The following is a 27,994-nucleotide window of genomic DNA, read 5'->3' as shown; positions in this document are numbered from 1 at the left end:
TCTGTGGCCAGATTTGGTTCTGTTGTTGAACAAATGGATTAATTCCTTTGCACGCAGGCCATTTATTAAACTAATTGTATGAGTCCGATTAAAGCTGATGCCTCACTAACTGACCAAAATGTTGTAAAAACTGTAGTTCAGGCTTAGCCTTCTTAGCCACAAGTTTTCTTGGTAAGATTCTTGTAATGAAATATTTAATTTAGCATTTAGGTTACATAATGTCCCTTTGACGTTACACAGCAGAAAATATTTTTTTTTAACGTTTTTGATGTATCTTATTCTGATTACAAATAAATGATAAGTTGGAAATTTTTTTTTTTCTAAAGTAAATATTTCCCTGGTTAAATAGAAAAAAAAATCATTTAACTTAAAAAAAACACCAGGCAATATTATAGATTTACAAAGCGAAATAATTCTAACTGGTCTACAATTACTGCTATTGCCAAATTCTGTAATTCCTTAACAGTTTATATATATACTGAATTTGTGTCTGTGCAACAATTTCAGCCTGTACCAAAATATTCTTATAATCTATAAACTATGAAATAAAATTATCTTAATGTCTGGGTTATATAGAACAGGAAATAAAGGGACATTTTTGCCTTGTCTTCATTAATTACTTGTTAATTTTACCAAATATATATTATAAAATTTTACTTAAATTTAAATAGAATGTTCTGATTAAAGAGATAATCGTGTTTTATTAAATGAGATTCACCTCTTTTTCTTCTGCAAAAATCAAACTCTAATCTTGCTAAACAGACTTTCAGCTAAAACTAATTTTACAGAAGAAAAAAAAAGACAAAAAAACTTGAAATAAAATCTAAACACAAAGATAAATTGTAAAATGTTTGTAGAAGAAACGTAACAATTTTAAGACATCCTGTGAAAAAAGAAAACAGAAATATGCAGTATTTCAAATAGAGCATTTAATTCACTTAAAATGTACCAAATCTCTCAATGTATTACATACATTTACCAAATGTAAAAGCTGCTAATGCAATGAAGCTTGCCAAGATTATTATATTTATGATTATGTTTGCAGTTAAAACTAAAAATATGGAAGCTTTACATTCATGTTGGGGGGAAAAAAAGGCTTTTGCTGCAGAAGGACAGATGCTGAGTCATTGATGGAGTGAAGCTTTCCTGTTTCAGTAGATGCTGAACAGGGAGATTCCACAGAAATAAACCAGGCTCTTGGCTATCAGCACTGAGTACAGCAGGCAGAACAGCCTCTCTCTGTACCAGTTGCTGGAACTAGCAGTGTGAGCTGGAAGCGCTTGTGTAATCACTGTGGCATAAACAAAAAGTTATCAGTATTTTTGCTCAGTAAACATACAGTTTAACCAAATAGAATCAAAGGCTTTGAATATTCATTACCTATTGGTTCCAGGTCCTCAGTTTTTAGTTCATGCTTTACATTGCAGGTGTAATTATAGGGGGAGTCAGGATCCCTATCAACCAGCCTGAGGGAGGCGATACGATCCGACTCTTTGATTTCCAGTTGTTCTTCATCAGGGAGAGGCTCCTCCTGAGAACCAGCCTTCTTCCTTTTCCAGGAAAACTGGACATCAGTGGGGAACATGCCCGAGGCGACACACAGTAGGGGCTGCTTCCCCTCCTGCTGGAGTTCAGGCGCCACTGAGTACAAGCTCACCTTTGGAGGCTTGGCTTTATCATCTAGAGTTCAACATTTAATAACCAACAGGAAAGACACATTAAAATACTGCCAATAAACCAAATCTTCACCACATGAAGCTGTTCAGGGTCTCCTATTGCCTAATGTTCCTGTTACACAACTTTTATACAAAAAACTGAAATGCAACTACAGAAATTAATTGTTATACATTCTAGAAGTTGCTCTTGCAGAACCCAAGCAATTGTAGAAAATAAAGAAAACAAAAAACTGATTTGAAATTTCAAGTGGCTCAGTTGCAGCTGAACTTACGGGCCCGTTGTCTATCACAGTCAGGTAAAAAAAGACAAATGGCCAAGGTTTTTACCGGGTGGATCAAACTTAAGATTTCTCATCAACTGCAGTAAAATAATGAAAGTACAGGTTTAATTTGAAACGTGATAATGTAAGGATACAAGACAGCCTTAGACTTAGATTTAAAAGGTATTATGAACTGAATCCTCACTAAAATCCTTCTAGCACCATATTCTATTTAATAAAACCCACAGCACCTATAGTATAACAAATAAAACTGCTTTTCCTCAGTAAAAGAAATGAAGTATAATAAGAAGCTTCAAGTAAATTGGCTAGTTTTGGTTAGGTTTAAGACCTAGGGGACAAATTATTTTTGCTTAACCTGGGCTCATTAAAGGCTAAAGGAAACAAATGTTTGTTAATTTGTAAAGCAAAATGGAATTTTTTAATGAACATATATTTACATATACAAATATATCATATATATTTAAATATAAATATGCTTTACATAAATTTAAACTTTAAATTAGCTATTTATGTCATCATTTAAAATAATTTCAAATATTTAATGGCCAATTTTAATATTAAACCATATGTTTTATGATTTAATGTTAAGTCTAATTATTGAATTGGCCATTTTTTTTTTCTTGTATCTTTATGGTATATTTAAATTATTTTTTTCAATATATATTTATCTACTTAATCATGCTCTATTTATCTGAGTACCTTTGAAGTTGAAAAGCGAGAATCAATCACTATTTAAATAACAATATGTACTGCAACGGCATATATCACACTCTATTTTGTTGTTTTGTTGAATTTTAATTTATTTTATTCTGGTGCTTCTAAGATCTTTTTTTTTATTAAAACATTTTATTGAATAGAAAGGAAAATATTGAAATTTAAAAGGAAATATTTTGAATTTTGTTTTATCTTTGTACCAAGTTTCCTGTGATTTGTATTGATTTAATTAAATTATTTTCATATAGGCAGAAAAGTATTTCATTATTACAAAATAAAGCTGTAAACGGGAACTAAATAAATATATTATATATATTTAAATCTAAATATACTTTACATACATTTAAACTTTAAATTTGCTATTTATGTCATCATTTAAAATAATTTCAAATATTTAATGGCCAATTTTAATATTAAACCATATGTTTTAAGATTTAATGTTAAGTCTAATTATTGAATTGGCCATTTTTTTATTTTCTTGTACCTTTATGGTACATTTAAATTTATTTATTTCAATATATATTTAACTACTTAATCATGCTCTATTTATCTGAGTACCTTTGAAGTTGAAAAGCGAGAATCAATCACTATTTAAATAATATGTACTGCAACGGCATATATCACACTCTATTTTGTTGTTTTGTTGAATTTTAATTTATTTTATTCTGGTGCTTCTAAGATCTTTTTTTTTATTAAAACATTTTATTGAATAGAAAGGAAAATATTGAAATTTAAAAGGAAATATTTTGAATTTTGTTTTATCTTTGTACCAAGTTTCCTGTGATTTGTATTGATTTAATTAAATTATTTTCATATAGGCAGAAAAGTATTTCATTATTACAAAATAAAGCTGTAAACGGGAACTAAATAAATATATTATATATATTTAAATCTAAATATACTTTACATACATTTAAACTTTAAATTTGCTATTTATGTCATCATTTAAAATAATTTCAAATATTTAATGGCCAATTTTAATATTAAACCATATGTTTTAAGATTTAATGTTAAGTCTAATTATTGAATTGGCCATTTTTTTATTTTCTTGTACCTTTATGGTACATTTAAATTTATTTATTTCAATATATATTTAACTACTTAATCATGCTCTATTTATCTGAGTACCTTTGAAGTTGAAAAGCGAGAATCAATCACTATTTAAATAATATGTACTGCAACGGCATATATCACACTCTATTTTGTTGTTTTGTTGAATTTTAATTTATTTTATTCTGGTGCTTCTAAGATCTTTTTTTTTATTAAAACATTTTATTGAATAGAAAGGAAAATATTGAAATTTAAAAGGAAATATTTTGAATTTTGTTTTATCTTTGTACCAAGTTTCCTGTGATTTGTATTGATTTAATTAAATTATTTTCATATAGGCAGAAAAGTATTTCATTATTACAAAATAAAGCTGTAAACGGGAACTAAATAAATATATTATATATATTTAAATCTAAATATACTTTACATACATTTAAACTTTAAATTTGCTATTTATGTCATCATTTAAAATAATTTCAAATATTTAATGGCCAATTTGAATATTAAACCATATGTTTTAAGATTTAATGTTAAGTCTAATTATTGAATTGGCCATTTTTTTATTTTCTTGTACCTTTATGGTACATTTAAATTTATTTATTTCAATATATATTTAACTACTTAATCATGCTCTATTTATCTGAGTACCTTTGAAGTTGAAAAGCGAGAATCAATCACCGTTTAAACAACAATATGTACTGCAGCGGCATATATCACACTCTATTTTGGTGTTTGGCTGAATTTTAATTTATTTTATTCTGGTGCTTCTAAGATCTTATATTTTTTTATTAAAACATTTTATTGAATAGGAAGGAAAATATTGAAATCTAAAAGGAAATATTTTGAATTTTGTTTTATCTTTGTACCAAGTTTCCTGTGATTTGTATTGATTTAATTAAATCATTTTCATATAGGCAGAAAAGTATTTCATTATTACACAATAAAGCTGTAAACGGGAACTAAATAATAATTTAATATAATTTAATAAACTTGACCACACAAACTCTGCCATATTTTATTCACTCAAATTTGTGAATTGTTAATATTAAAGTCTATTTTACAAAAAAAAAACAAAAAACAAAAGAACAAAAAATAAAACCCCACCACAAATAAGTAAGGTGCTAATTTAGAAGCCTAAAATGTTAAATTATCCAGAATGAAAATAAATATTACTAGGATGTACTGCCTCTGATGTATTTTTTAAATCCCTACTTTATTGTTAGATTGATTCAGAATTCACCAAAACGGATTTTGAGGTAAACGATTTCAATCACATTAGCCTGAGGAAACAGGTTAAAAAAAACACAACAGCTTTGGGTGAGTCAGTTACCGAAAACAAACGTTTTTTTTACGGCTTTACTTTAGAGAAAAAAATATTTTCATATTTTTTGTTGTATGCTGGATAATTTTATAAATGATTATTAGCCTAATTATGGAGACAATTAATGTATATGAACCTATCTACTGTACTTTTACTTAGATTCAAATTAGATTCAATTTTTTTAATAAAAGTTTTTAACAAAAATGTCTAATTTTAAGTTAAAATTATGTTAAATATTAGCCACCCTGAAATCGTAATTATTTTAAAATGAAACCTACAGAATATCTTTTGTCAGATAGACAACCTGTGATTTAAGTGACTATTCAGGAAAAATTCAAATGAAGAACGGAGCCGAAAACCTTTTCTGGGTGTCCAGAATTTTTGGCTTCTGTGTTTGATTCCAGGAATCAAGTGGCTAAACATAAACCTCCTGAGAGGGTTTTATGAAAACAACTGATATCCAACTTTATACATTAAATAATTTCTTTTGTTTTGGGATGTGTGAGCATATTTTATATTCTCAAAACTTAACTTGCATCTCGGTGAAAGACGAAATTATGAAAAAGTAGTTTTCTTACCAGTTATGTTAAGTTTTGTTCCAGTCCCAAAGATGAGATACTTCTTATCCGCTGATCCTCCCACGGTGTAACTCCCTGATACAAAAACCTCTAAGGCTAAGGTGGGAGGTAGAATCCAGCTTCTGTAAGGGTGAGGGCGGCAGGGTGTGGCCAGATGTAAGCAACAAGTTTTCTGCAAAGTTAAGGTTGTAGACAGAAGAGAACTGTGTGAAGATTCTGATAGAAGTGAAGGTCCTTCAAAAAGTACAAGTATTTAAGACTGAAGCACAGGACAAACATTACTGTGTGTCAATTCTCTTTGTCTCCCTGCCCTTATTTGTATCTGGTTTGTTGACTAATTTAGTTCAAATCATTTTTCACACAACAAATGTGTTAATGCAGTTGGGACAAAGGTCATCTGCTTCACCCATCAAAACAGTCAAAACAAGCGTCAAAGTACTGTAGGCACTGGTCATACAGACAAATCATTGCAAAAAAGTTAAATGTTGAGGTTTTATTTTAATGTCTTTCAGATGCAAATTTTGAGTATTTTTAAATAATTGATCTAATATAGACTTTTAAATCTCTTTTATATTCTACAATTTTGTGTCCTGTCCGGCAGATGGCTCCCCTGGCAGCTGCCTGTGTTGCCTGTCTGCCTAGCATGCCAAGTGGAAGCCTGTTCTCATCCTATTGCTAAGCTATTCATCTGAGCACATGTTAATTCACAGCATCAAACTGTTCTGCTGGGGCTAGAGCGCCAAAGAACATATACTATATTAAATTAAATTCAATTGAGTTTATTTCTATAGCACCAATTCACATCACATGTCATCTCAAGACACTTTATGGTTCCCCAGACCATACAGTCAAATTGATTCAAAATTTTCTATCTAAGGAAAACCAGTTTATTGCATCGACTCATTGACTCTAAGGCAATCCCTCACACTAAGCTTGCTTGTAGCAACAGTGGAGAGGAAAAACTCCCTTTTAACAGGAAGAAACCTCAAGCAGAACAAGTTCAATCTGAGCAGCCATCTGTGGAGGCCGACTGGGGTTCAAGGAAAAAGAAGCAGTCATACAGAAAGAAGCAGAGATGAAAAAGGCAAGTGTCAAACAGCTCCACAGAGGGTCCCGTTCAGGAAACACAAAGCCAGGCAGCCGAGCTCTGAGTCAGCTCCTGTGTCAAAGTAGGAAGAGAGCACATCCAGGCAGTCACAGTCAGAGAAACAGAACTACACTGATATATATATCAGTAAAATATTTCTAATAAGGAAGAATGGTAGGAACATATCCAATGACTGAAAGTTTACACTTTCAGTTAGGCATGGCTTTAAAATATTTCCGTTGGTCCGTTGGACACCTTAGAGGTTTTGTAATTGTTGCATTTATGCTTATTGTGTAAATTATATAATTTCTTTTCCTTTTCTAAGGTAGGGCGACACGGTTCAAGCCCCGGTTCTGACTTTCATTGTCGTTGTGTCCTTGGGCAAGACACTTCACCTGCATTGTCTACTGATGGTGGTCAGAGGGCCCAGTGGGGCCAGTGTACGGCAGCCCCCCTTCTGTCAGTGAGGCACAGGGCAGCTGTGGCTACAATGTAGCTTGCCATCATCAGTGTGTGTGTGAATGGGTGAATGAATGTAGTGTAAAGCGCTTTGGTCAAGTCTCCTGACTTGAAAAAAGGCGCTAATGAGTACTTGCCATTAACCATGTAATTGTCTAATAAGAATTCATTTAAGATGTATTTTTTATAATAAGTCATCTAGTACAACGGTCCCCAACTACCGGACCGCACAGAAAAAAGTATATATATATATATATATATATATATATATATATATACTTTATATATATATATATATATATATATATATACTTTATATATATATATAAAGTATATATATATATATACTTTATATATATATATAAAGTATATATGTATATCTATATATATATATATATATATATATATATATATATATATATATATATATATATATATATATATATATATATATATATATATAATTTATCGACGATCAGAGTCTGAGTGATGTTTTATTTTGAAAAATATAAAAAATTGCGGTATTCTCTCCCAATTACATAAGTCGGTGCATCTGTGCTTAATTCAGTTCAAGACTCATCCTATCTATAACATCCTATCTTTGTGAGGCGGGATTTTCTGTGGTTGCATCGACCAAAACAAAGCTACGAAGCAGACTGGACATCAGGAGCACACTTCATGTGTCATTGTCTCCGATTACGCCTAGATGGGACCGGCTTGTTGTTTTATTTTTATGCTGTTTGTATTTGATTTTATGCCAGTCGTATCATTTGACTATTATTTCATAATCTCTGCAAGTTATTTTTTGTCACATTAATTATTATATTTGTCAACATTATTCAGTTTTCACGGTGGATTTGGAGCAACTTCAAATAAACACGACTGTCCGAAGATGCAGGTGGAAATAGGGAGACAACGTGGAAGGTTCTTAGGATTAGAGTGATATGCCATGGAAAGAAGTAAGAAGACGCAAAGACAAAGCCAAAAGGATCTTGGACGCTAAAGTCAATAGTATTCTAAGAAGAGAACTTTCATAAAGGTTTGACTGAAGATTTTGTCGTGACAATATACCGTCGCTAGTCGCTTTTTTGAAAAAGAGTCGCTGGAGATGTCTGAAAAGTCGCTAAATATAGCGACAAAGTCGCTGAGTTGGCAACACTGCATACAAAAGTCAGAGTTAAGCTAGCTGCTGCTTTACAACCTTACTGTACATTTGATCACTTTCGGTCTCTCTCTCTATGTCCCTTACATTTTTCTTTAACTTTGAGCTCCTGCTCTCAATGAAAAGCCTTTTTGTTCCAGACTTTTCACCAATGTAATATAGAGTTTTTGCTTAGTTTGATGAAGGTGGTTGGCCAGCTATTTTATAAAGAAAATTGTGTAATTTGTGTGCAAATATACAGGATCTACAAACTACTTTTTAAAACCCACTGTCCTACTAACAGTTATGTGATTATGAAGTTAAGTTATGACACTTTAAGCATTACAGAAGGTCTGAATACCCTTGTTGCTCCCAAGTTCTTGAAGGGATTCAGGGACAAATCCATGTACAGAAACAGATTTGTAGGCATACATCACTTTCTTTGGCTGGATGTCTATTGTCTATTTTTCATATTAATAAAAAAAGTAATACAATGCACATTGAATTTGTAATTTCTCCAACTTTTAAAGCACTTAAATTGTAAAAATTGACATTACCCTTTATTAACACTCTATGTTCAAAGCTTTACTAGCTGTCAGTTCATTTCAAATACGCTGCTGCCATCTGTTAGTTGCAACTCTACAAGTATGGGGAACTTCGTTAATATCTGTTAAGTAAGTCATATATTATCCTTTCTTTTCTTGTTCTTGTTGCCATATTTGAACACGCACATATACATGCAGATTCCAAATGTTAATGGCAAGATTAAAAAAGAGAAACTGGGCCTGTGAATTCTCACAAAATCACAAATGAATTTATATATTGCTAATGAGTCAGAATCTTAATAACCTGGAGTCCCAGTCTCTGTCAGATTATATATATATATATATATATATATATATATATATATATATAATGTTTTAGTCCTATTGGCAGACATTCATTTAAAATGTAGGCAACGGCATGAAAAAAGTGGTTTCTACTTTTACTTTTATACTTTAAGTAAATTTATAAGCCTGTACTTTGTTACTTTTACTTGAGTAAAGAAGTTTAATCAGTACTTCCACTTTTACCAGAGTATTTTTTAACACAAGTATCTATACTTTTACTCAAGTACGGAAAGTGAGTACTTTTGCCATCTCTGCAGGTTAATGGAAAGATGGAATCGAAAGTCCAAGAGAGAGTAACCAGTTCCCCAGGCAGTTCACCTGCAACCCTGTCACATCGTTGCACTCACTGAAACAAAGTGAGACTAAAAAGAAAAGTTTACAGAAATCAAAGCTTTGAAGCGAAGACACAAACTACAAGTTCAAATGAAAAGACAGTCATAACTTCTGTAAGAAGTCACTTTCCAGAAATGCAGGAAGTAAATTGAAAAAGCAATTCCAGATTAAATTGAAACTGAAGGACTATGTTTTGGTTGTCAATCAAAGAGCTGCAACAATAGGAGCTTTCAAGGCTCAGAACTAAGGACTCAGAAGTCGAAGCAGACAGATCAGTGTGATTCACACAAACATTTATTGATGTATGCTGGATCTGCAATTAGTGTTGCAGATCCAACATACTTTCAAAAAATAGTTTAAAATATATTGTGATTTCGGGATTTTTATTTTTAGATTATATCTCTCACAGTGGGCATGCACCTATGATGACAATTTCAGACCCATCCGTGATTTCTAAATGGGAGAACTTGCAAATTAACAGCGTGTTCACATACTTCCTCACAATCTCTCATGTGTCCTGAACGTTCTCTGCCTCATTAATCATCTGCTGTGCTCCGGTGGTTTTTGTTCAGGTTTCAGGGCTGATTTCCCTCTGTGGGAAACAGACTTCTGACAGACACAGTAGTAGGTGGCTGAATGAGCCTTGGTTGCACCGGTGATTATCAGTTCAACGCCTTTCTTTTTAAGAGCTGAAAATGTTTCGCTTTTAAAGGCACCAAAGTATTGACATTTTTCTTTATTAAGATCAAATCGAAGAATCCGTACAAAGGTTTCTGGATCCTTTTTCTGATACCAGTAAACAAACTCTGTATCACATATTTCATAACCAGTGCACTCAATGGAAGCTCCTTGACCTGCTGTCTTTGTCACTGTCAGAGGTTCCTGATACAGCCGTGCTGCCATGGAAGCCAGGCCTGTAGAGACACAGAAAGATGAAGGAGAGGTTTTTGTTTGTTCCAGGTGAATTTTATCGGCTCCTGATTGGCTGAAAACACTCACCTGGATAGAGGCAACACAGAGCAGCAATTGGGAGGAAAAGCATTCTGTTCAGTGCTGTTTTCTCTGCTGAATCTTGAGAGAAGTGGCACTCTGATTCAGCTGAGACCAAAGATGAGCTGCACGGACGAGCTGCTAGATCAGATGAGGGCCACGTGGTTTCTAACAGCCCCTCAAAGCTCTCATCAGCCACTGCTGTGAACGCATCAGAGTCTTTCTGTCGTGGTTCAGGCTTCAAGCTCATCTTGTCAGTGTCTGGCTTAGGCTTATATTCAAGAAAATTACAACTTTAGGAGGACCTGTGTTGAATGGCCACAGGAAGTGGGGCTGCAGCAGCACCTCTAGTGGCAAGAGGGAGATTTAAAGAAAATGTTTAAACACTTTGCACAATTTATACATTTCTTATTATTTTCTTATTTTACCATTACATATATTTGGAATTTTTATTCAATTATTTTGAGACCTAATCAATGGCATAACTATCGGTAAGCAGAAACTGCAGCTGCTTAGGGGCCCCCGACCTCTTAGAGGCCCTGTCACTGACACCTGGTTGGCCCCCACACAATTGTGGACTAGGACGTCTCTTTGCAGATGTAATGGTGCCAAAAATTCATCTTAAACCCACCTGATACTAGGTTGACTGATGGGATCTTACCTATACCCTAACACATGGCAGACCAGTTGCAAAGCAGACAGTGGTACTTTTAAATACTATCTAAATAACTGTGTATAGTTCGTTAGACGGGTGGTAAAAAATACACTGATATAATATGTTTCAAACCACAATAAAGATCTTAAAAGAACAACGTATTTGAGTATTTTATTTTTCACACTTGGAATTATGGGTAATCCAGAGCGTCGATTAAAACCATAAACGTTACGTACAATGTGTTAGCGACAATGGATACCAAAATGAGGTACGTAAGCGGATTCCAGAAAAGAAACAAAACAAATAAGAGCTTTTGGAAGAAAGGAAAAAACTTCCCAAAATAAATACGTTCTTTCAAAGAACCAAAGAGAGAGAGGTGGATGGTGCCGCTGCTACAGTGAGTAAAGATTATGACCAGGAGATGAATGGAGAGAGTGTGGGTGAGGAGGGGGGCTGTGAAGCTCAAGGTAGCCCGATAAGATTCATTTTACAGCAGAATATACTAAAGTATATCCTTGTGTAGTTAAGGTGAAGAATGATGAAATGATGAAGTGTGTATGTATGGGGCACATTTCGGGTTGGTTGTCAAGTTCACAGAAGTTACATTGTCATGGCAGCCTCAGGCAAGCTAGTGGTGGGTGAAAGAAGTATCACGCTGCAGCATCTTCAATAATCAGCTACCAAATCCCTCGGGAAAGATCTGTGCTTCCGAAACCGAGACAGACTACCTTTCCTACAATCCATCAGAAGCTGATTGCAGTGACTCCTGGGGACTTTTGACTAGTGGTTAGAGCAGTGCACTTGGGGTCTAAGAAGGTTGCAAGTACCCAGTTCGATCCCCCACAGCAACTCAGGGTCTCTGAGGAAACCCCACATTTCTCCCTGGGCGCTGCACAGTGGCAGCCCACTGGTCTTCAGAGGGGATGGGTTAAATAAAGAGAGTTCGTTTCTCCTTTGTGAGATAAATTTAAATTTCTATCCTTCTTCTTTCTTTCTTTCTTTCTTTCCTGTGACTCTGAAGTAGCTGACTGTAGTCCTTTCCTGCAATTTAAACTGAGTTAAACACATAGTTTTCTGTAACTATGCTGCTGCAAAACAGGAGAGATAATCCAGCTGTGATCCACAATTTCCCCAATATGGGTCAATGAAGGGATTTTCTATTTTCTATTCTATTCTAAATCTAACTGCTGAATGAGCAATAGCAAGGCCCAATTGCTGTTTGCCAAGGAGCCGTTAGAAGCCGCTGACCCGTGCTGTACTAGTCCTGCCTCCCTGAGAGCCACTGCCTCCGCTGCTACATGAGGGCCTCTGCTGCCAGCTAAACGCCGCAGCCAAAGAGAGACGTCGGGGGTTATCATGAATTATTAAATGAACCCCTGCAAAGTGGCCTCATGTTATTGCATCGGATTAATCCAAGTCTCCAAGAGAGCTCCTGTTGAACAGACAGATTGGACCGGAGACGGGATTCGAGACGACCAGAAAGTCCCTTTCATTCCACCGAGCCAAAACAGTAGCATCCATCCTTCCCCCTTTCCATCTGATGCTTAATAAGTGCTCTGCTTGGGTGAACTAGGTAGAATAGATACTTGTGTTTTATTTGAAAGATTTTTTTTTCTATTAAACTGCTATGGATTTACTTCCATAAACTGCTGATGGTTTTAAGAATTTTAACTGAATGCTAACTCACTAAGCAGACTGAAAAACCAATGTGGGTTTGAAGACGATTTTTTCACTCAGGCTGGTTTCACTCTTCTTAAAGTAACATCCACATAAACAGAGACAAATTAGTTTAGTGGGTGATTAGTAACTCTGCTGAAAGCCACAGTCTAATTTACTAAATTGATGGAGAAAAATATATTTTAAACAGCCGGATCCACGACTCCTAACTTTTATGTACAGAGACAAAGAATATTATTCATACTCTGTTAGTATGAATATTTTATGTATTCATCATCTTCTGGTAAACTTGCACAACAACAACAAATAGATTTGCTTCCCTTTTATCTAATAATGTCTTGCTTTCTTTTTAGTAACTCAGTAAACCATAAAACAGTGACAAGGAAAAGAGATGTAAAATGCTAAAAGTTCAGTTAAATCAGTTTAAATACCGATATCAGAAGGCAGAGACAGGTAACAGATGGCAGCAGAGGTAGGCAATAAAGAGCTACTGAGCACATCCTCGACACCACCTTTGGCTTCGCCCTCTGTATTATCCTGTCTTCCTTCGTCTGCTCTGTTCTGATCTCCTGCCTGTCCTCTGACATCCAGTCATTAGGGACACGGTGAGACAGTTTGTAGTTGTTTATCTGGATGAAATTATTATTTAGTCTCGGGATCTGGAGTCCCACAAAAAACATGTCAGTTCTGTTTTGTTGCACATCCTGCAGAGTTAGCTTTTTGTAAAAGCCAAGAAATGTGAATCAGATTGGTATGATCAAGTAATTTTTGATGTTTGCTAATTTCTTCAGATTCAGGCCCTCACCTGTTCTGTTAGAACGAAAAGGCTGATCGAGCCTTTCAGAAACTGAAGAACGTATTCACTTCTGCACCTATTCTGGTTTCCGCCGATTCAGATAGACAGTTCATCAGGGAGGCCTCAGTCAAAAAGCCAAATATGGACAGATTCACCCCTGTTCTTTTTTCTCTAAGGGACTTACAAATGCAGAGAGGAACTATGATCGGGGGAGATCAGGAACAGCATCACCTGTTTACCCGACTCAGAATTCAACACAGTTATTCTGACAGTCGCATACAGGTTTTCTAAGATGGTCAATTTGGTTCGGGTGCACATGTCAGCTAAGGAGATGTGGGAAATTGTCACCTCTTTGGTCTCCTGACCATGGAGGTAGGAGACCTATTCTATTAAAAGAATGTATCTCTATTCTTTTAATAGAATAGACATACCTTATTTGTTCTACATTTTGTCCCTCACTGAGCCCACCCCCACTTAGCTTATTGCTCCTTCCTATGTTTCCAAAAAGGCATCAGCAAAAGCAAATAACACAGTCCTTCTTTTCACTGTAGACAAGCCATGGTCTGCTTCTCTGTTCTCAATTCTTCATTTAAATTGAATAATAGCTGAAAGTAAATCTTGTCAATCTCCATTTGTTGGAAAGATCCTGTCCTTCACTTGGAGACAGCTTCTCCGTACTATTGAGCAGCGTGCTCGATTTGATTTTGGCACTCTCTGTCTTAGCCCATCCCTGTCTCATTCTGAGAACAAATACACATAAAACACAGTATAAAGCTTTTCAACAGTGGTTAAATTTAAGTATATTAACGGAACCGCTAAAGTAGAAATGTGAGGATTTCATGCTATTTTGATTTTGTCTACATCCCTGTAACACAGATAAAAATACTGCACTTTCTGCCCCACTACTAAGCCTATATATTACGGTTACACATTTCAACACCTTCATGCTCAGTGGAAAACTTGTACCCCCAAAATGACGATTCAATGTTGAGCATTTGTGATAAACTGAACCAGTCTTTCTTTTCAGGAGTGACAGTTCTTGAGTGTGAACTCTTTCAAAAAATAATCTTCAGCAAGTTAATGAATTATGACAAAACAAAAATAAGATGCATTACACAGGAAAGACCAGTGATGCTACAACTATAACAGTTGCTTAAATTACCATACAGTAAATCAATTCATTTATAATTAACTCAACACTTAACACCCGCAGCTCTACACAATAACTCACATTAAAGCAATGTTAATACAAAGCTGTACTGCAGAGAAGTTTGTATAACTTCCTTAGGTTTTTTAATGCATAACTTAATCATTTAAGGACTAAAAGTCCAAAATTACTTGTAAAACCTATGGTGATTTTAGAAAGGACACCCCAAAGCCTGAGGTTTTCCTTAAATTCAACATGAAAAAACAAAATGTATTTCTTGTCGTTTGTAGAAAATAAAATGGAATTTGAAACTTAAAATTGACCCATCTTTAATAGGGTAAATAAATACTTATCAATATAGGGGGGCTGTCTCCTTCAATGGTTTAATACTCCCTAGTTGTTCATCTCCACCCTCCCCAACAGGTGTTAAAGTCCCTGGTGCTAGCCACTGCCGCAGTGAAGAAGCAGAAATCAGTCCCTTTCGGTAACTTTGAGAGCAGCTTTCTACTTTTCCCCTTATTTCGCCTCTTTTCAGCACCGTTAGTATAGCTTCTTTTTATCTTTCTTTTCTCTTCTATTTAATTTGCTCAGATTGTCTGCGGTCTGTTTTAACCTTTCTGCACATGTGCAACAAATGGAATGATCAAAGAGACACACTTAATGTTATAAGCATTCTTATGTTTTTTTAGCAAGAGGATTTTATCAAAAAAAAAAAGATTAATGCGCACAAAATAGCTGTATTAACCATGCATGTAAAAGGAGTTTACAGGTATACACCAGGCAACTGCCTAGTTTTGCCTGATGGTAAATCGCCCTGCTAATCAAGTTGAGTTAATAGACTGAACATTATCTCACTCTACCTCAATAACTCATTGAAACTCTTTGATTTTTACTGATTCTTTCATGTATTCTATGTTAATTCCAGTAGATGGTAGGGTTTTGCATAATTTATTAAACATAATATTGTGATAGGGATTATTAGGTTCAATAAGTAAAGCAGCCCTTCTGTTAAATTGTTGTAGTCTCTGATTACTAATAGAGCAGCGACCAATTGCCTAAAAAAAAAGCAGATCTCTTTCAGTTAACAACTTGAATAGACATAGACAAATACTTTCCTAAAGGAAAAAATATTAATAATAATGCTGCTTAATTTCAAAAGCAAGTTATTGACATGATTTCTGTACCATTTACTGATGGTACAGACCTCTTGAATTTTAATTGCCAGTTATAAGAAAATAAGCTGTTGATAACACCTATTAATTGAGCAAATTGTCAGTTATAATCATTTAAATAGTTACTCGGGCTTACCTTTTATTTGAATGACATGTTATCTATCTATAATCCCAGTTCTACACAATAAGATATTCAGAATCTGCTGGTAAAATTGACACACACTGGACCCCAATAGAGAATAGACTTCAAAAAACTTCTGTTGGTCTATAAATCCCTGAATGGCTTAGCTTTAAAGGTATAGTGGAGGATGTTCTTCTTCTGGGTGGATTGTCAGTTATAATCAGTTATATAAAGGTTTTTGTTTGTTCCAGGTGAATTTCGTTGGCTCCTGATTGGCTGGAAACATTCACCTGAACGCAGGCAGCACAGAGCAGCAGTCGGGACCAACAAAGACGAGCTGCTAGATCAGACAAGGGTCACATGGTTTTTAGACAGGCTTCTATCTCCCCTTGCTATGGACAAAAATGTCGCCTGTCAAATAAAAAAAATAAACTTCAAAGTTTTGTAGAATCTGTATATATACAGCGATACTTAAAATATATTTTTAATGAACTTTGACGTATGGAGTGTAAAAAATGTTAACTGGGTGCATGCCTGGTACCACCTTTGGCCCTTTCACTTTCTTTCGCATTGTAATATTTATTTTTCCTGCTCTTATTGCCTATTTGTTTTGTAACTTAATAAAACAGAAAAATAATGTTTAGTATTTTAGTTGTTTTGTTGCACTGTGTGGTTAACAGAGCAGAAGAAGAGACAGTAGCAAGCTGAAGCATATGTCATACAAATTTCATCTTTTGAGGAGAAAAAAACTGTTACATGGTAAAATGTGATCATTTCCAGCAATGACTGATGGAAGATAGAACAATAATCTGTTAACTGCAGTTAAACCAACTTCTTGCTTTGATGTTATCCAGTAGATTTCTTAAAAGACCCCAATCGACATTAGATATTGGCGGTGTTAGAACATCCCCTCTAACCCCTAAAACCCTCAATCACTATATAGAGCAGGGTCTATATAGTGGACTTTATAGTGAAATCAGTTAACTGACCGTTCGGACAGATGATCAATACTTTTTGCTCCCCAGTTTTAAGTAACTCTGCCTCCCTGCAAGGTGCTTGCACCATCTTTGTTATTTGTCACCGCTACAGGAATTCCCATGATGCTTTGCGAGGAGAGCTCTCGAAAAGCAATCTTGGATATATCTGCTGGTCTAGTGACCATGTATGATCACTACTTTTTAAGGTGCATTGTGAGAAATTTTGAGCCCACTACTTTTTCATCCACTAAACATTCAGCGTTACCACTATATAGGGCCCTACATATACAGTACCCTATATAGTGGTTATATAGTAGTTAGGGTGGACATTCCGACACAGTTGGAGCTTGGCCTGTTTTTGAGTGTAGTCCTCTTTCTCTGTAGATTATAAATGATAAATCCTTATAAATAATTTTTCGTGATTACAACAATTTTAAGATTGATTAATATGATAGGGAAACTATGAAAAACAAGAAATAGATTTGTTTTTCAGTTGTATTGGTTCGAGATGTTTCCTGAACTGTCTCTACCTCATTTATCACCTGCTGTGATCCGGTGGTTTTTGTTCAGGTTTCAGGGCTGATTTCTCTCTGTGGGAAACAGACTTCTGACAGACACAGTAGTAGGTGGCTGAATGAGCTGTGATCGTATCAGTGATCATCAGATTGCCACTTCTCTGTACTTTAAATGTATCTGTTTGAGGGTGATTAAATGTTGGAGAGCGTTTATCACCGGATCGATCAGCTCGGGCAATCACTACAAGTGCTTTGTTATCCTTTTTCTGGTACCAGTACACATATGGCCGGATTTATCCAGATCCAATTTTGCGTGCAGTACTTTGCGCTCGCAAACTGGAATTTTGCGCGAGGGGCTGAACCATGGTTTGCGGGTGATTTAACAAGAGTGATTGCGTAACTGGTGGCAGGTGCAAAACTGTTGGAGACACCCTATTTAAATGATGGTTTTGCAGGTTTTGTGGTTTGCGGCAAAGTAGTTTGTAGTTTGTACAAACTAGTGCATTAAGAAATTTAAATCTTACAGTGACCCCCCCCACCCCCTCCAAAAAAAAACAAATGGCCTGTAGAAAAATGCACATACCAAATGGCTCACAAGAAGTGACTGTGGATGAGATTACTGCGCGTACGCATCCCCGCAGCATTGGCATGTTGCTCCACAGGCGCAGGGGGGAGGTCGGGGTTTTTCGGTAGGGCATCAGGGCATTTAGAACGTCGGACAGCACTTCTGAAAAACAAGATTGGGAGATCCCAGCTCTCGCTGCAACTGTACGCTGGAATGACCCAGATGCAAAAAAGTGCAACGTTGCAAGGAGTTTTGTGATATCTGGTATTGCGTGGGTCCTCCTTGTGGCTGGCTCCAAATCCATTCGGAGTTCCCCCAACAGCTCCAAAATGGCAATGCTGGATAAACGATATGTTTTGATGATCGTTTCCTCGTTCATTCCAAAAATATTCACACGGAGTGAAAAAATGCGTTCTCTGTGTCGTGTTCGTGTTTTTAATAATGGAGGAGTCTTGCTCTTGTCTTATAGTGTACTTTTATTTATAAAAGACTGCAGCCCTACTTTTGGCTATCCTAGCCGTACAGATTCTTTCTCTGTTCTTCTCTAGCTGCCACCTAACAACCTTAACACCACAGCGACTCCTAGTGGTAACACTTATCATAACATCCCCCTTTCTTTAAGGTGATTGAACAATAAACATTGTACAGCGAAATGACAGCACTTTTGCTCTTAAGTAACATTAACACAAACTTTGAGAAACCATGCACTCAAAACATAAATTACAATGAACATTTGTTTTACATCTCTTATATCTCTTTCTTTTTTTTTTTTTTATAAGTCCAGTCTGTCAGGTTTCTTTATTTCACGTTTTGACCTTCTCAAATCCTGTTTGCCCGGTGGTATATTTGCATCACAGTTCATCAGAGGTGCAGTTCCAGTTATTCCAGGTGGTGCTGAAGTAGCATTGGTGGACTCACTGGTTATGTGTGGAGTCTTCAGGAGACTACAGCGATTGCGCCTCAGCACCTGTCCATCCTCTGTTCTCACTGCGAAGGACCTTGGGGCAGTTTCATTCACCACAGTTCCTTTTACATGCCAACCATCCGCATCCTGAATCCTAACTGTGTCGTTGTTTGTCAGTGGTGAGAGTGGTTTGGCCGATACATCATAAAATCTCTTTTGTGTCATTTTTTGCTCTTTGAGCTTGTTATTAAGCTTCCCGTGCTTCTTTTGTGTGGTATGATTGGAATAGCTGGGAAGTGTTGTACGCAACTTTCGATTCATCAGCAGTTCTGCAGGTGACAATCCGCACTGAAGTGGAGAGGCCAGATAACTAAGTAGTGCCAAATATGGATCAGAGTTGCTGTCAGCTGCTTTTTTCAGCAGTTGCTTTAGGATATGCACACCTTTTTCAGCCTGACCATTTGACTGTGCATAGTGTGGACTTGCTGTGACGTGACGAAATTAGTACTGCGTTGCAAACCTTTGCCATTCCCTACTGCTGAAACATGGCCCATTATCGCTCACTACCATGTATGGAATGCCATGCCTGGCAAATATGGATTTAGTATGCGTGATCACACATGCTGAGGTTGTATTTGTAAGTAGTGCCATTTCTGGAAAGTTGGAAAAGTAGTCTATTACCACAAGATAGTCTTTGCCCTTGAGGTGAAATAAGTCCATCCCTACTTTCTGCCATGGGGATGTGGGCATTTCTGGTATCACCATTGGTTCTTTGCTTTGTTTACTCCTGTGTTTTTGGCATGTTTCACATTTGCTAACTAGTGTCTCTATATCTCTGTTTAGTCCTGGCCAGTACACAGACTCTCTTGCTCTCCTTTTGCATTTTTCAATCCCAAGATGCCCTTCATGTATTCTCTTTAGAAGATCAGGCCTCAGAGCTTCTGGGATGATTATCCGTCCTTTCTTTAGTAACAGTCCATCAACAAAACTGAGATCTCCTCTCACATGATAGTATCGAGGGCATGAGCCTGCAACCCATCCATCATCCATGTTCTGAATGACACATTGCAGCTCTGTATCCTGTGTTGTTGCCTCTGCTATTTGTCTTGATTTTGTATCAGACACTGGTAGAGCAGTCACCACCATTTTTATGTGACTTTCAATGTCCTCGTCTGTTGCGCTAACTGAGCCCTCAACAGGTGCTCTGGACAAGGCATCTGCGAGGACCAAATGTTTTCCCGGTGTATAGACCAGCTCAAAGTCATATTTTTGCATTTTCATCATCAAGCGCTGGATCCTCGGCGACATTTCATTAAGGTTTTTTTTTATTATAGATACTAGTGGCCGGTGGTCAGTTTCCACAGTAAAGGATGGTAGTCCATAGGTGTAACTGTGAAACCTTTCCAACCCATAGGCTACACCTAAGCACTCCTTTTCAATCTGGGCATACTTGCACTCAGACTTGGTCATTGCCCTCGACGCATATGCCACCGGTTTCCAGTACTGCCCCTCAGCTTGTAGAAGCACTGCTCCAATGCCGTTTTTTGATGCATCAGTGGACACTTTCAGTTTTTTGTTGTGGTCATAGTAAGCTAAAGCTGGTGCTATGGTGAGAGCTTGCTTTAGTCTTTGCCACTCTTGTTCGTGTTTTGTGGTCCATGCAAAATCAGTCATTTTGTAAGAGCTCTCGGATGCAGGACGTCTTAGCTGTGGGGTTGGGAATAAATTTACCTATGAAATTGACCATTCCCATTATGCGTAACACACCTGTTTTGTCTGTTGGACTTGGCATGTTCAGTATCGCCTTTATCTTTTCTTGGTCCAGTTGGACACCTTGAGCTGTGAGTTTGTCTCCAAGGAACAGGATCTCTTGTACTGCAAACTCACACTTAGCTCTATTGAGTTTCAGTCCATACTTTTGTATGCGCTCCATCACTTTGAACAGTCTCTGGTTGTGCTCTTCAAGGGTTGAGCCCCATACTATAATGTCGTCGATGTAAACTCTGACTCTCTCTAAGCCTTCTATGATCTGTTCCATAGCCCTGTGGAATATTTCTGGTGCAGATTTGATCCCAAATGGTAGTCGAAGAAAACAATACCTCCCAAAAGGTGTATTAAAGGTACAGTACTTAGTGCTGCTCTCATCTAGTCTCAACTGCCAAGAGCCTTGTGAGGCATCTAGTTTTGTGAAATAATTCGCTCCTGCCATTTCACTGATAATTTCCTCTCGTGTGGGTATTTGATAGTACTCACGTTTGATGTTCTCATTTAGATCTTTCGGGTCCATGCATGTTCTTAACTCTCCATTCTTTTTCTTTGTGACCACCATGGAGTTGACCCAATCTGTAGGCTCCTGGACCTTTTTGATCACCTCCAGATTGGTCATCCTGTCAAGTTCTTGTTTAAGGGCTTCACGCAGTAGAGCTGGGACCCTCCGTGGTGCATGCACAACTGGTTGGGCGCCTTCCTTTAGTTGGATTTTGTAGGTAAAGGGCAGTGTCCCAAATCCTTTAAACACATTAGAGAAGCTTTGCACAATAGCATTAGTGTCATATTTTGAGGCTGTTTCAATACAGTACACTCTTTTCACTAACCCTAGCTCTTCACAGCTCCTATCACCCAACAGTGATTCACATTTATCACTCACCACAGAAAAATGTACCGTGTACACTTTACCTTTAACATTAATATTAAGTTTACATGTACCCAAACACTCTATGGGTTGACCATTATAATCTTTAAGTGCTGAACTCTTTCTTTGTATCTTTGGTTTTACCTGCATTTCACGTACATCAGACATGCTAATGAGGTTTGCTTTAGCACCACTGTCCAGTCTCATAGTCACCATAGTCCCATTAATCAGCAGAGGAGTGATCCATTTGTCATCATTTGTGATGCTGTTAACTTTTTCCTCTTCATTTTCAAAGTTAACGAGCCCAACAAAGAAAGTATCACTTAGATCCGTATCATCCACTACGTTCACATGTTTGCCTTTCTGCTCTCCTTTCTTTTTGGTGAAACATTGTTTGGCAAAATGATTTTTTCCATGGCAGTTGGAGCATACTTTCCCAAACGCAGGACATTGCTTCGGCTTGTGCTGTGATCCGCAGCGTTTGCATAAAAATGTGCTGTCCTCACTGGCCCGCTGGGCAGTCCGGGTCGGCTGGCGGCGTCTCCCCCTCTGAAACACGGCACCGATTCCCGCTCCGTCACTCACGGTTGGTGTCACACTTGGCATCTCACTGAATGTTTTCATGTGTTTTTGGGATAATTCGCTCGCTTGGCATATTTTTATAGCCATGTCTAGCGACAGCTCGGACTCGCGGAGAAGTCTCTCCCTTAGCTTTTTGTCTTCAACTCCAAAAACAATCTGGTCTCTGACCATGGAGTCCTTCAGTGTCCCAAAATTACACGGCTGCGATTTCAGATGCAGGGCTGTCAAAAAACTGTCAAATGGCTCATTCTGCAGCTGCATACGAGACCGAAACATGTATCTCTCATATGTCTCATTTTTCTTCGGAGTGCAGTGAGCATCAAATTTAGCAAGCACAACGTCCATCTTTTCCTTATCCTCTGCCGTCTCAAACACAAACGTATTATATACTTCAATGGCCTGTGGCCCTGCAAGGGTTAGCAAAAGCGCTACCTTTCTTGAATCCGGCTTTGTATCCAGCCCCATGGCCGTAACATACAAGCTAAAGCGTTGCTTGAATGTACGCCAGTTTTCGTCGACGTTGCCCGTCAGCTTCAGGATCTCTGGCGGTTTCAAATCCATGTTGGCTTCTCAGTTTACTCCTGGTACCATGTCGTGTTCGTGTTGTTAATAATGGAGGAGTCTTGCTCTTGTCTTATAGTGTACTTTTATTTATAAAACACTGCAGCCCTACTTTCGGCTATCCTAGCCGTGCAGATTCTTTCTCTGTTCTTCTCTAGCTGCCACCTAACAACCTTAACACCACAGCGACTCCTAGTGGTAACACTTATCATAACACTCTGCATCTCCTTGCTTTATTTCGATGTCTCCTTCTTGCGACAAAAACCGCTGCCATGTGTGCGCAATTACGCATACAGACCATTTGCACCTTCTTTTGAAACGTGTTAAATATAGAGTCAGATACCGTTAGCAAAATTGCTTTCAGGTTTGATAAATCACTTTGCGAGTGCTAAATTAATATATTTACATGTTCTCCTCCCACAAGACGCACTTTTGCGTGTAAACGCCCCATATTGCATATTCATTGCAGAAAAAGTACTAAATGGATAAGAGGCGCTATTTAGCACGTTTAAAAGACCAAATCCTTTTAGCACGCTGTTGATAGATCAGTTTGTACATTTTTTAGTGTGCGCAGTGAAATAGCTCACGTTTTTATACACGCAAACCTTTGATAGGTCCGGCCCATAGTCTGTATCACATATTTTGAAACCAGTGCAAAAAATAGTGACTGGTTCACTCTCTGTCCTAGTCAATGTCACATCTTTCTGAATCAGTTCTGCTGCCATGGCGGCCAATGCTGTAAACAAACAGACAGATGAAGATTTTTTTTTTTGATCCAGGTGAATTTTTTTGGCTCCTGACTAACTAGAAACACTCACCTGAACACAGGCAGCACAGAGCAGCAGCTGTGAGTAAAAACATTCTGTTCAGTTGTGTTTCCTCTGCTGAACCTGGAGAGAAGTGGTGCAGCTGAGACCAAACAAAGATGAGCTGCTCCATTAGACGAGGGTCACGTGGTTTTTTAGGAGGCCCATCAAACCTACTGTTAAATGTATGCGGTTTTAGTTAAGCAAAAGTATATATCAAATGTTTAAAATGACTTTATGGAGTTCATCTTTTAGTTTAAACTCATTTAGAGTGTTTTTAATCTCTATCTGTCTTGCTAATATTGATATTTCCCTCTTGGCTGGATAAAAGTTTTACCCAAAATACATTTTCTTGTTTTTTTTTTTTTTATATTGTGTTTTTATCCATTGGATGAATTCCCCTGCAAAACTTTAAAAATGTAATTAAACATTTTATTACTTTGTATATTGCATATATTCATATAAAAGGGGCTTTACACAAAACCTTATTGGTGCTAAATACTGGATAATATCCGACAATGTTAAATAATTCATGTAGTTCGATGAATTAAATACAATTGTCTTTTACACTTTAAAAACTTGTTAATCTAGTTTAAGTAAATTTTAGCCTGCCATATTCAGCTTTAATTATATCAAGCATAATTTCCTTACAACAAAATTGTGGCTTGTGAAAACACTGAGTGGCTTGTAACTTAGGAAAACCACTAACCACAGAGAACACAACAAAAAAGTTAATGTCAAGCCCTGGTTAGAGGTGTTTGGAACTTTGTTTTTCCTTAATCCAAGACTCTACATTTCCCTCTAAGTTCTGTAACAATAATGGAATAAATTTCCTCCTCTTCCTCATCATTATCATCATCCTTACTAATCCTAAAACACCTTCTTCTGTGTCTACCAACACTCAAAGAACATTTCCTCACATCTACAGTCAGAATAGTCAATTTAAAGTTCCTCCATTTTTTATTGCTTTTATGTTTCTACACAATGATGTAGCAAAGATCCAAACAAAATCATCTGGTTTTGACTCTACTTTATAATAATTTGCAACGCAGTCCCATGAATCCAAAAAAGGGGTTAAAAGAAAAAAGTTGCACTATTTTTAATGGACTCAAGAGATGACATGTTTCCTGATTGGGAAATATCAGATATTCTTGTGCTGGTTTTCCAAGTCAAAAAGACTCTCACAAGACAGTGATGCGTATGTCTATGGTATTAAAGGGTAAGCTGTGGCACACTTTATTTCACAACAGCATTAAATTAGGCTATAGTGTGTCAGAAAACCTGCTATAAATATTAAATATGTTATGTTTTTAGCAGGTGTTAACGTCCTCACTGTGAGCGAAAGTCTAGTGGACTTGAATTTGAGCCGTTTTTAGAGTTATCTACAGTCTTTATGACAAAGGCAAATGTATTTGTATAGCAGAATTCAGGCACAAAGACAATGCAAAGTGCTTTAGATTATTAAAATTCAGGAAGATAAAACAGAATCAAAGCAAGTAGGAAAAAAAATTAAATAAAATAAAAAATGCAGAAACCAAAAAGAATATTAAAAATAGTTGGACTAAAGAAAATATGTTTTGTTTGTATGTTATTTTTAACTAGAACAGTCGAAGGCAATCCTAAACAAATGTGTTTTTAGTCTTGATTTAAAGAAACTAGGTATGCAGAGCAGGCTGGATCCAGAAGACCTGAGTAGTCTGGAGGGTTGATACACTGATAGCAAGTCTGTGATGTATTTAGGTGCTAAGCCATTCAGAGATGTATAAACTAACAGAAGTATTTTAAAGTCTATCTTAGTCTTAGTGAGAACACGGGCAGCAGAGTTCTGGATCAGCTGCAGCTGTCTGATCCACTTTTTAGGTAGACCTGTGAAAACACTGTTGCAGTAATCAATTCGACTAAAAATAAACGCATGGATTAGTTTTTCCAGATCGTGCTGAGACATTAGATCTTTAATCCTGATAATGTTCTTCAGGTGATAGAAAGCCAACCTTGTAATTGTCTTTAAATGCTTTTGCAGGTTCAAGTCTGAATCCAGTACTATACCTAGATTTCGGGCCTGATCAGTGGTTACTAGCTGAAGTGACGGAAGCTGTGTGCTAACTTTAGATCTCTCCTCTATTGGTCCAAAGATTATTACTTCAGTTTTGTTTTTTTTCAGTTGAAGAAAATGATGGCACATCCAGGCATTGATTTCTTCTAAGCATTTCCTCAGTGCTTGAATTGGTTCATAGTCACCTGGTGACATGGTGATGTAAAGCTGTGTGTCGTCAGCATAGTTATGGTAGCTAATGTTGTTTTTTTTAATTAACTGAGCGAGAGGGAGCATGTAGATATTAAAAAGGAGGGGACCCAGGATGGACCCTTGGGGAACTCCACATGTGATTTTTGTCATCTCTGATGTAAAGTTGCCTACTGACACAAAAAAGTCCCTGTCCTTTAAGTAGGATTTAAACCAGTTGAGAGCTGTTCCAGAGAGGTCGACCCAGTTTTCCAGGCGTTCTAACAGGATGGAGTGATCGACAGTATCGAATGCTGCACTGAGGTCCAATAGTACCAGCACTGTGGTTCTTCCGCAAGTCTTTATTTATACGGATGTCATTAAACACCTTGATAAGGGCAGTCTCTGTACTGTGGTGAGCACGGAAACCTGACTGGAACACGTCAAAGCGGCTGGTCATATCTAAGAAAGTGTTTAATTTTTGAGACACTGCTTTTTCAATAATCTTACTGATAAAGGGGAGGTTTGATATGGGCCTGTAGTTCTGGAGTGGTAGTTTGTCTAAACTGTTCTTTTTCAGCAGTGGTTTGATATTTGCTGTTTTTAGGGACTGCGGGAAAACACCTGACAGAAGGGACGTGTTTATTATCTGAGCCAAATCAGACGCTATGACAGGCAAAACTTTCTTAAAGAAAGCTGTGGGTAGAACATCAAGGCAGCAGGAGAAGGAACTTAGCTGCTGATGGATTGAAAAGTTTTATTTTAGTAACTTTACTCATTAAATGAAACACAATATAGATTAATTCCACACAAACAGATGTTTTCAAACCTTTATATCTGTTAATAATGACAATTTACTCCTTACAACTAATGAAAAAAAAACATTTGATATTAAAAAAATTTAACTAGACTAATAAATATAATATTCTACAGCAAACATTTGTGTCGAATTGTACAACACCTGCTAAAATGTTGTTATTCAATGGTGACGACACTCATCAAAACTCATAATTAAAGTTAAAGACTATGACTAAAAATTTCATTATTATTTAATGGCGGAGGTTAAACCACAAATCTTTGGTTGTGGTTTGCTGCTCTGACATGTGTTGATCTGCAGGTTTTTGTTTAGGCTTCTGGGATCAGTTCTCACTGTGGGAGGCCTTCCAGCAGACACAGAAATAGGTGCCTTCATGTTCCACTTTAACTTCCTTGATCACCAAAGTACAGCCATACTTTTCTTTAGTAGCTGTAAAATCATCTTTGTTAGGATGACTGTAACGATTATTTACATTTCCATCAGTCAAATCAATACGCAGAACAGCTCGAAATGGATCTTTCTCTGTCTTTTGGTACCAGTAAACCTGCTTCTTTTCACAGTTGTCTGTTCCTGAGCACTTCAAAGAGACCGTAGTTTTAGCTTTAGCAACAACCGATAACCTATCTTGGACCAGCTCTGTTGCCATGGCTACCAGCCCTGTAAAGACAGAGAGGCAGATGGTGATTGATGGAATAACATTTGATCCAGGTGAATTTTGCTGGCTCCTGACTAACTGGAAACACTCACCTGAACACAGGCAGCACAGAGCAGCAGCTGGAAGGAAAAGCATTATGTTCATTGGTGTTTCCTCTGGTTAACCTGGAGAGAAGTGGCGCTCTGATGCAGCCGAGACCAAAAAAAGACAAGCTGCTAGATCAGACGAGGGTCACGTGTTTTTTAAGAGGTCCATCAAACCTCCCACAATCCCCTGCTGTGGACTTCTGTTGTAAAAAAGATCTGCAGATTCTTTCTTTACCTAAACTCTGACTACTTTTAGTTTGCATTTGTTCTCATCTTCTGTGACTATAAGCAATGGTGGAAAGAAACAAACTTGATTACTGTACTTAAGTAATTTTTGAGTATCTTTAATTGAGTAATGTTTTGGGGGGCTCATATAACTTTCCCTCCAGTACATTTCAAAGTCAAATATTGTGCTTTCTACTCCACTCCATTTCGAGGAAGCTTCTAGTGACTTGATACTTGTGAAATGCAATTTCAAAATGACAGATTCAAAATGGCAGATTAATGATGTTCCACAAATGTCAGAAACTCTGGGCAGATATTATTTGTAGTATATAAATTTTATTAAGGTTTTATTTGTTGTAA

The 27,994-nt window shown here is 36.8% G+C and overlaps 1 protein-coding gene across 1 annotated transcript; it reads right to left on the bottom strand.

Annotated features, from left to right (window-relative positions):
• Positions 1-931: 931 nt before the first annotated feature.
• Positions 932-27,520, bottom strand: LOC119773111 (immunoglobulin lambda-1 light chain-like). The gene is made up of 5 exons (XM_038269930.1): positions 27,416-27,520; positions 27,006-27,325; positions 5,621-5,681; positions 1,381-1,680; positions 932-1,291 (listed from the first exon to the last, which is right to left on the bottom strand). The coding sequence occupies exons 1-5, from the start codon at positions 27,465-27,467 to the stop codon at positions 1,152-1,154; spliced, it is 873 nt and encodes a 290-aa protein (XP_038125858.1). The 5' UTR covers positions 27,468-27,520; the 3' UTR covers positions 932-1,151.
• Positions 27,521-27,994: the final 474 nt, after the last annotated feature.

This window comes from Cyprinodon tularosa, unplaced genomic scaffold (genome assembly GCF_016077235.1).
Source record: "Cyprinodon tularosa strain WSP-4 unplaced genomic scaffold, ASM1607723v1 ctg743, whole genome shotgun sequence".
Taxonomy (NCBI): domain Eukaryota; kingdom Metazoa; phylum Chordata; class Actinopteri; order Cyprinodontiformes; family Cyprinodontidae; genus Cyprinodon; species Cyprinodon tularosa.
This window is presented reverse-complemented; position numbering and strand designations above follow the sequence as displayed.